This window comes from Carassius auratus, chromosome 25 (assembly GCF_003368295.1).
Source record: "Carassius auratus strain Wakin chromosome 25, ASM336829v1, whole genome shotgun sequence".
NCBI classification, from domain to species: Eukaryota; Metazoa; Chordata; class Actinopteri; order Cypriniformes; family Cyprinidae; genus Carassius; species Carassius auratus.
The window spans coordinates 11,039,998-11,050,181 of record NC_039267.1 but is presented as its reverse complement, the minus strand read 5'-3'; the positions used below and the strand labels follow the sequence as shown (position 1 = coordinate 11,050,181).

Genomic DNA, 10,184 nt, shown 5'->3' with positions numbered 1-10,184 from the left:
TATATATATATATATATATATATATAATATTACATAACATAATTTTAAAATATATATTTAGAATAATAGTTTTTAATACAAAGTTTCTAAATGTTGAAATTTTTTTAATGTATTTATATACTCTTTACTATTAAACAATAGATTTTTTAACATTACATAAAAAATTAAGCATTTCTCACGCATTTTAAATAAAAACCTTAATATAAAAATTAAGTAGTAAACTAAAACTATATAAAACTATATAAATATTATAAATAAAGATTTTATATAAACATTATAAATGTTTAATTTCAGTTACAATTATTAAATACAATCTATTTTTCACACACATTTTGAATGGTTCTTTACATTTTTACATAATTTATATATAAATTAAATACAATTAAATAATAAATAAATGATAAATAAATTATATATTCAAAATAATATTTAATACCATATTCAAAATATATAATAATGAATTGCAATAAATGTAGCATTAAACATTTTATATGAATATGATAAATATTTAATATTAATATTATTCACACCTTTTAAATGGTTCTTCTTTCCACATGAATATAGCTGCCAGCACTATATACCACTATTTCATAGTGGGTCCTTTGAAAGGAAAAAAACATATTTGGACACATCATATAACATAAAACAAATAAAATAACCATGATTCCTCTAAATCAGTACTCACCAAAATAGTTCACAGCAAAATCTTGAAAAACAAAATGCGTCCGCTAAAAAGAAAGATCCTTGGTAATTTTTGCTGGTGATGATGGCAGAGCCACAGGGGGCGATCATAAGATCTGACACGGCCAGACTGAGAATGATAACGTTCATCGCTCTGAGAAAATGCATGTTCTTAAGCATCACAGCAATCACCAACAAGTTGATGAAACACAGAAAGTATTGTGTTCATAAACGAGCATAAAGAATGCTGTAGTCCACATGTGGAAATATGGTATTGCACTGTCATGACTGTTGTAGTGATGGTCTCCATGGCTGAAGAGCTGATCAGACAGCTAAAACTTGCTTTATGCTGCTTTATACCAGCAGACAGTAATCTGAAGCATCTGCTCAACTGTTAAAAGGCCATTTGTCAAATTACTCTTTGCTGGCTAATTAATCATCTTATCAAAGCAGCCTGCTGGGATTTTGTTCGAAGATAATTATATATGGATATGTTGTAAACAAAAATAAATAAATCACAAAACAATTAGCAATTTGATTCAATTTATAATAAATATCCCCAATAAAATACACTTCAAATAAGGATTAACACATAAAGCCATTTGAACAATGTTAAATAAATGACAACTTGTCACAGAAGTCCTTCCTTAAGTACCAAAAAAAGCTAGGCAGACAAAAAAACAACAGTAGTGCGTTCTCAATTTCAACTAAGCAAAATCCACCCAATACTGGCGTCTTCAAAACATGATGCAAATGTTTATATATAAGTCAAAAATGTATATTTACCATGCAAGCAGAAATGCCCTACAGGTAATAAATGAAACTTAAGTACAATACTCTCATTCCCTGTAAGAGACACAAGAAACTCTCGTATATGTTCAGCTATAATATTGATTTCTAAAGTTACACAATGAAAACGTACAGCAGGGACCAAAAATCTGAAACCACAATGATAATTTGAGATTCAAAATCAAAGTCAGACCAATTTACAATTTTGAATACATTAAATAACAGTTAACAAATAAAATACTTGATGTCAAATTCACATATATTTTGAAGTTCAACTTTTCACTCTATTTTTATAAAGTATAGAATTTGTAATAAAAAGAACAGCAGTTTAAAAGATTGAGGATTTTTTATGTTTCTATAAGTCAACAAAACAAAACAAATCACTAGTGGTTTCAAACTTTTGAAGCCAGCTGTACATTATTATCATCACACATCGCTAAACACAGTATGTAAGGCTTTTAAAATATTAAACACTGATTTTTTTAATGATCATTTCAAAATGAATACATCGTCCATCTGCCTTCCTGAGAGTTTCCCTTTGGTTCTAATAAAAGTTGTTCTTTATTAGCTTCTTGAAACCCGGTTCAGCTCAAAATCAACTTTTAACCCTTTCACATGTACAATCACTTTCTTGAGTGTCAAGTATTCTAAGATTTATGAAGGCCAGTGATGAAATAAAGGCTACGAACTACAAAAATAAAATCTCTCCTACACTACGAGGCACATTAAAACACCACGATGTTCCTTAAGCACTCTCTCATCCATGCAGTGTTTTACATGGTATCAAAAACAAGGTATCACAGCACAGGAGTTATATATGAAGTCACTCACACGCATGTGTCTTTAAAACTAGAGCTGAATCTGACTCAAGTGATGTAACATGTAACTGTCCTGTGTCTTGTGTGGCCTCTCTACTCAGGTTTGGGGGTTGTGTTGTGGCTCTGGAAGGGGATGTTAATGGCTCCGGTGCTGGTCTGCTCGGGCCAGATGGGAGACTCGTGCTGCAGGGGCGTGCGTCTGGGGTAGAAGGTGTGCTGGAGGTCATAGTTCAGCAGACAGCTGAGGGACGCCATGTAGATGTCGGCGAAGCGGGAGAGACGGCGCGTGAAGTAGGTCGGGTTGTGGTATGTGCGGAAAAGACTACCAAACTGGAAGTTGAAGATGTCTTTGGTACGTAACCTGTTGGAAAAAAATTGTTTTTAATAACTGATTACAAAAACGTGACACTTTTCGGCCATTTCAACTCAATTTGAATAAAAGACAATAACTCAAAACACCTATGTTCATCGAAAACGATAACATTTTCTCTATTCCATCAATATAGCATACTGTATACATTGGTTAGAAAAATGTCAATGTCAAATTTCTCTATAATGAACCCAAATGTTTGTGTCTGTTAAGGTTATAGTAGTTAAAGGGATAGCTGAAAATTCCCAAAAATGAAAATTCTGTAATTAATTACTTAATGAATACAGTCTATATTTATTGTTTTCTTTGTGCACAAAAATAATTCTGTCAGTTTCATGATATTGAACCACTGATGTCACATGGACTATTTCACCGATGTCCTTACTACATTTCTTGAACGTGTCAGTTAGTGTCTATGTAGGGTCAGAAAGCTCTCAGATTTCATCAAAAATATCTTAATTTGTTATAATCTTGTTCCAAAGATGAACAAAGCTCTTGCATGTTTGGAACGACATTAGCGTAAGTAATAAATGATATAATTTTGACTGAGGTATCCCTTTTACTAAAGCTAAAACTAATACCATCAAAATTTTTTACTTGAAATAAAATTTACTATTTTAATCTAAACTTATTTCAGCTAGGGCAACATTTCTTATTTTCATTTAGTCTAACTTGATATATATAAAAAAAATCTAAATCTGAAATAAAAATGTATAAATACTATACAGACATATTCTTAAAAAAACACACATGAGTATATAATAGTATCTCAATTTAATTAAAAAAGTACTGGTCTGTTTGTAGAATATATATATATATATATATATATATATTTTAAATCACCTTAATAAAAATATATATTAAGGATAATATTATAAGTTATAATATATAATATTATTATCTAAATGATAGTAGATGATTTTAAGGATTACCTCATCTCCTCCCTTTCATTGATCCACTGCTGAATCACCGTTTGTGACTCAGGGTCCTGGTGCACCTGCAACATAACGAAAAATACAGCTTCATAACCAGCCCATATGAAGAGGACATATGGACATGATATGACATATAATACAGTTCTTTTCAGTTGGGTGACCTCATTCAAGTAAAAAATAAAAATAAAACACTTTATATTGTGTCTTTATATTATAGCTTACGCAATATTAGAGATTTATTTTAATTTATTGGTCAATACTGGATATTTGCATGTTAATGTTTGCTTTTTTACATTTAGATTACCTTTATGGACTAATGCTCAAATAGTAGCACATTTGAAATAGTTTTGGTAAGTTGGTTTTGTTATTTAAAGGTTGGTCTGACCTGCATTTGTTCCAGCAGTCCGGTCAGGGCCTGCAGCCAGGTCATGGTGTGGACGTACTCCTCAGTATTCATGATTTTGATCTCTTTACGCAGCTCAGGAATGATAGCTCCCGTTCTCCAACCGTGTTTCAGGGTCAGGTCCTACACCCATCATCACATTTTCATCACATCAACATTTGCATAATCTATTCATCGTCTTAAATAAATATCAGTACAAGGCATGTTGAGACATGTTTAATTCTGACATGCACATGACATTAATAAGACAGAACTACTAATACTCTGCATATCCCAGAATCCAAAAAGGATAAATCCAGAATAAAGCAATAAAACTTTTGATTAGAAAAACTTCAACACTAATATAAAAAGAATTGGTAAGACATAGTTCAATGTAGTTAAAAATGGATTGTGTTTCCTAGTATCAATGTGTACCGTATTATCAAAACAAAAGCAGAAGGTTTGTGTACACGCAGAAAATGACAAGAATATACTGCTTACGGCCAGGTCGCTGTATATGTGATCTCCGAAGTACAAAACCTTTGACCCCCTCCAGCCTGTAAGCCGCAAAAACTCATACAGGTTTCCCTGGCAAACAGAGAAAGTGAACAGATCAGATTCCAGCGTCTTCGCTGAACAGAAACAGTTCGCAGCTGAACACCAGGGAATTAAATATTACCTGTTTATAGATCTGCCCTTTCTCAAGGTGGTGAATCCTGTCCCATAACAACACGCCTTTATCAGTAACTCGTCTGAATGGTCTTCAGAAACCGGAAAAACACACACAAATACATCAAGTTTTTCGATTTAAAAAAGGTTGGCATGCCTAAATACTTCCTCAAAGGTCATTTGTCATGAGGCTGTAATTATGTCAGAATGCCATTGATTCAGGAGCGATTCAGCGCTGCCAGGTTTAGCTGAAGCGCTTTCTCTGGGTTTAAGGAACTTACTTCCTCTTGTCATTGAAAAAGCCTGGCTTGTCGGCCTGCACTATGACCACATCGAACAGCTCCCGCCAGTCTTTACCAACTATGTAGTTCATGCCTCGATCTCTGAATAAAGGAATTACCAAGACATTTTATTTGAAACATGGATTTCATATGAGCAGTGTGTAGAAATCCTTAGTAAGGTGTCTCTCGTGTCATGTGATATGCATTTTTCCTGTTCATTGATGTTTGTTTTGACTTTTGAATGTAGCATCTTGTTAGCACTTACACAAAATCAAAAGGGCTGTTCGTGATCAAAAACATCTTCTTTCCGTTCCTAGATAGCTTCCGTAAAACAGCATGTGTCTGCTCCCCGTAACAGATGTACTTCTCTGCAGAAAGGAAAAAAACAAGGGGTTACAAGAATATTGAAACGGTGTGATTCAATAATTATAATCATTTAATCATATTAAATATTAAATTAAATAATAATGATAGTAGTTGATGATAATCTAGATTTAATATAAATATTCTTTTTACATAAATGGTACATTATATATGACATATTACAGAGTAAATAGTTTTAAATTGTAATAATAATAATAATATGTAAATGTATTAATAATACAACATCATACTTTATTATTAAAAATAAAATAGATTAAGCATAAATGCAATTATTTGTATTATTATAGAGCTGCAGATCCATATTATAAAAATTTTATATGGTTCGTTTCAGTACATAGTTATTGTTTATTAATCGCAAAAATAATATTAATACAAATAATTCTATAATTAGACTCAATATACATGAAATTGAAATAGAAAAATATAGATTATTTAATTAATGCATATCAATATAATATTACACTTTATATTGTATATTACAGTATACTATTATTATTTATTTTTTGTATATTAATCAATTGTTAATTTTCTATACTTACAACACATTTATTATCATTAATATGTGATTCTCATGACTATGTCATGTTAAACTTTGACTTGTTCAGATCTCTCAAGCAGACATATTTCTATATTGAAGTATTCATGCAGGCCCAGGTAAGAACTCTTAGAAAAAAGAAAAGAAACTTACCGATATCAGCTTCTATCACTCGATACATAATCCCTCTGACGTGGACGTCTCCTATGGCCTCCTGGGAATGGAGAACAGACCAGATGCAGAATATCATATATGAGCCAGTCTCAATGTTCTGCACTGAGACCGCACACAGAGCCCTGACGCACTGCCAGAAAGCTCTCAGTCACATGCCCTTTGAGACTTGTTAATTCATAATTACGGGCAGGACTGAACGTAAGAGCAATGGTGTGTGTCTTTTATTAATTACACTGATCTTGAGACCCAATAAAAGACATTAGACCATCTGTAAGCCTGCTTTTCTCCAGGCACGTGGCACAGATGGTGCATCCAAAAGGTTCCTCTAAAATCAGGCTGTTCATTTTCATGTTGCTCACTCCGAACTTAAATAGCACCTTCAGGAGCCATATTTATCCAAAATGTGTGCTCAAAAGATGCTGTGCTTTCTGACATCAGCGTTACCCTAAATACGACCGCACACAGTTTCCTTCAAAACTAATATTGGTGAAGGAAATCTTGATTTCTGTTTCTGAGTCCTGCTCTGATACACGACACGTTTTGAGGAACAGCTGTACCTTGACGTCTTTATAAAGATGAACAGGCTCGTAGTCAATGTTGTGCTTCATGAAATAGTCATTAACGCATGACAGCAGCGTCATTTCTGGCAGGGAGAAGATATCCATGAACTGCTTCATGGTGTGACCGTGAGAGCTCTGTATGGAGAGATTGAAAGAGCGGTGTTAAAGGAGCACATATTCACTGCTGTACTTCTGTGTGAGCTGTGCTTGCTACATTGCTATTATTTTTCCCGCTAAATCTCGACGCATTTCAGCACAAACAAAACTTTTGACAAGCAAAAGAGCCCAAGCTTACAGACCTTGCCATAGTAGTCACTCATGATCTCGAGGGGTACGTGCGAGCCTTCGTACATCGCAATGACCTCCTTTTCTGGCACAGGATTAAGACCCCTACAGAAACATTCAAATAAGTGAATCTATTCTGAGATTAAAGGGATAGTCCATCCAAAAAAATTCTGTCATTATTTAAACACCCTTATGTGGTTCCAAACCCGTAAGACCTTAGTTTATTTTGAGAACACAAATTAAGATATTTTTGATGAATCCGAGAGCTTTCTGACCTTACACAGACAGCAAAGCAACTATCACATTCAAGGCCCAGAAAGATGGTAAGGACATCATTAAAATAGTTCTTGTGACATCAGTGGTCCAACAATAATGTTATGAAACTACGAGAATACGTTTTGTGCACAACGAAACCATGAAAGTATTCTCAATAACTTAATAAAATTACGGTTGAACCACTGATGTCACATGGACTATTTTAACGATGTCCTTACAACGTTTCTGGGCCTTGAACATGTCAGATGCATTGCTGTCTATGGAGGGTCAGAAAGCTCTCGGATTTCATCAAAAATATCTTAATTTGTGTCCCAAAGATGAACGAAAGGTCTGGCGGGTTTGGAACGACACGACGGTGAGTAATCAATGAGAGAATTTTTATTTTCCGATTAACTATCCCTTTAATAATAATGTATAAAAATCATAGTAGATGCACTCTACCTGTACACTGTACCCAGCTGGATATAATGAAAGGCATCGATCTTCATCAGTAAGGCCTAGTAACCAGATGAGATCGACAGGTTAGCCAGGATACCTATAAAATCTTCATCTACAGTAGATCAGGACTGGACACGTACCTTTTGAACATCATAGTGCAGACCACGAATCACAAAATCCGGTATATAATCATATTGCCTTAGTCCTTCTGGATACTGTTATGTGGACACAAAGAAAACATGAATTTGTGTTCAAGTGTTTAATTTCTGTGCCGCTTAGTAATACTTACAAAATGTAACAATATTATATATACATAAATGAAGTCTTGGGCCACTCACCCTGTGCTCGTTGATGAGGATGTCCCGGGCGATGTTGAATATTTGTGTGTGAAGGTGACTGGAGTAGAATGCAAGTGTGTAATCATAGTCGAAGCCATAGATCTCAATGTCCTGCAGACTCATCTGATTATTAGCAAAGATGGTGTCTGGGTTCACAAAGTTCTTTGATATCACAGGAATTAAATCTGTCGTGGACATAAAAAACAAAGGTGTTAATAAATAATTGACACTTTAAATTCACATTTTTATTATGCTTGCCAAGTTTTAATAAATAACTTAAAAATGAACTAAAATGATTACTGATTAACCTGCAATGCGACGTTAAATATGAAAAGTAAATCTTTGTATGTGAATATTCTCATGTAATGGCCTGTATTATTGTATCCTAGAACAAAATCTAGTTAAAATATTTTTATTCATTAAGTTAGTGAAAATAAATAAAAAATTAAGCTGTAAAAAATGCACTTAGATAAAAATATACAATTAAAGAACTTAAACGATAATTAGAAATGCTGCCTTCGGCAACTAACTGAAATAAAGTAAGCTGAAATACTAAAATTGGTTAATTTGAAACTGAAATAAAAAATTTATTCAAGCTACATAGATATTTAGAAATAATCAATCAAAAACAATAACAATTTCATTTTTAACTAAAATTAAACTGTAAAAAAATGAATTTTAATATTGATAATTACTACAATAGTACGTTAACATAATGACTTAATATTATATTATATTATTTAGAATAAAAACGTATTATAAAAAAAATGGTTCTCAAATATTATAGTTATAAAACAGCATGATGTCCAATAGTGACAGAGTGACAACATAATATAATTTCGATAAAGGTTACAGCCCATACAATATAATACATTATAATGTAGGTAGAAATTAAATTATACAAAGATGGTCAATATAAAGTACAACATCTAAAATGCGTTTCTGCCCTCTGACAGATGACCAGCGTCTTAGGAAAAGGAATCAGGCCTTTCAAGAACAAGTATCTGAACTGACCTTGTGTTTGCTGTTTGGTTTCATTGTAAACAGACCAGAGCCAGCTGGTCTTGTCGCCACTGGAGCTTGTGCACATGTTCCCTGCTGTCAGCTGTCCCACAGGAGCCGCTCTCCTCCGCGACACGAGAGCAGAGCTCGAGACCCACGGCGTGCTGCTGCTGTTGACTCTCCATTTCCCGCTTCTAGTGTGCAAAGTCTTCAAGTGCGCGAAGAGTCTCTTAAAACCCTCCTGATTTCTGAAGAGGTTTGAAAACGGCAAGGACAAGGTCGGCATGTTTCCCCGCACCAGAGCTCAGCTGCCTTCTGTCTGACAGAGGAGCGCTTCAGCAGTACATTCTCAATTATACACACGCTTACTTCCGTACAGGCTAATTTACACAATAAAAGTCCAGAGCAACAAAAATTGTAATTATTAATATAATTCAGAAACAAAAAATCCAGAGGAGAGTTATGTTTTTAATAATTATCTAATTTATTGTTTTCCTAAATTAAGTAATTAAAGATCTGAAATTGTTAGATATTTTTTATTACGTTATAATAACACAAAGCTTAACTGTTACATAGCAATGAGTTACAAAGTATGTTATATGATAAATAAAGACACAGTACAAGTTTGTATAAATTGCTTTATTCACAGAATAAAAAAAATGCATCATTTTAGTTAGGCTTCAAATTATTTTTTTCATATCTATATGCGTGTATCTATTAGTTATGAATAACAAATCAACAGGTCATTGTTTCTGAGATGCTGCATCTGTCTGTCTGTCTTTCAAGCCGAGAAGCTCTGTTTGCAGTTCTCCAGGCTTCGGCGGGACCTCTGGAATGGTCTATAACGTTAGAAAAAAAAACATTACTTTGTTTATGGTCAACCAAAATGCACCCTGGATATATTTCTGGATATACTGAGAACAATTCATTGGTGTATGTAATTCAATCAATCAATCAATAAAGTCCCTACAGTTACATTACAAAAATAAAATGGGTGGCAAACTGCAATGTACATTTATAGATACATATCTAGGTAGCACAAGCACCTAAACAAATAAAAAAAGCACACAATCTGATTTGGAAACTTACTAAATCAGGACGGTAATACTGATGCACAACCTGTGCTCCAGCAAACATTGACAACACACTGGCTGCAAACATCCTCAGATATCTTGGCCACGATACACCTGCTGGCATCCTTTAAAGTCAGCTGGCTGACAAATGTTCTGAGAATTAAGAGAATTGTAACCTAAAGAAAGAAAAACTG

At 33.6% G+C, this 10,184-nt stretch overlaps 2 protein-coding genes and 1 long non-coding RNA gene across 3 annotated transcripts; 1 reads left to right on the top strand and 2 right to left on the bottom strand.

Moving 5' to 3' along the window:
- Positions 1 to 1,214: 1,214 nt before the first annotated feature.
- On the bottom strand, positions 1,215 to 9,412 carry LOC113043268 (5'-nucleotidase domain-containing protein 3-like). The gene is made up of 14 exons (XM_026202516.1): positions 8,930 to 9,412; positions 7,916 to 8,100; positions 7,718 to 7,792; positions 7,581 to 7,636; positions 6,878 to 6,968; positions 6,576 to 6,713; positions 5,998 to 6,058; positions 5,191 to 5,293; positions 4,926 to 5,027; positions 4,655 to 4,736; positions 4,477 to 4,563; positions 3,979 to 4,119; positions 3,591 to 3,655; positions 1,215 to 2,649 (listed from the first exon to the last, which is right to left on the bottom strand). The coding sequence occupies exons 1-14, from the start codon at positions 9,201 to 9,203 to the stop codon at positions 2,382 to 2,384; spliced, it is 1,728 nt and encodes a 575-aa protein (XP_026058301.1). The 5' UTR covers positions 9,204 to 9,412; the 3' UTR covers positions 1,215 to 2,381.
- On the top strand, positions 2,559 to 4,386 carry LOC113043279 (uncharacterized). Its single transcript, XR_003275711.1, has 3 exons — positions 2,559 to 2,640; positions 3,893 to 3,943; positions 4,072 to 4,386. It is a non-coding gene; the product is annotated as an uncharacterized LOC113043279 (long non-coding RNA).
- Positions 9,413 to 9,538: 126 nt separating the features above from the next.
- On the bottom strand, positions 9,539 to 10,141 carry uqcc6 (ubiquinol-cytochrome c reductase complex assembly factor 6). Its single transcript, XM_026202529.1, has 2 exons — positions 10,007 to 10,141; positions 9,539 to 9,756 (listed from the first exon to the last, which is right to left on the bottom strand). The coding sequence occupies exons 1-2, from the start codon at positions 10,112 to 10,114 to the stop codon at positions 9,661 to 9,663; spliced, it is 204 nt and encodes a 67-aa protein (XP_026058314.1). The 5' UTR covers positions 10,115 to 10,141; the 3' UTR covers positions 9,539 to 9,660.
- Between the last annotated feature and the right edge of the window lie 43 nt (positions 10,142 to 10,184).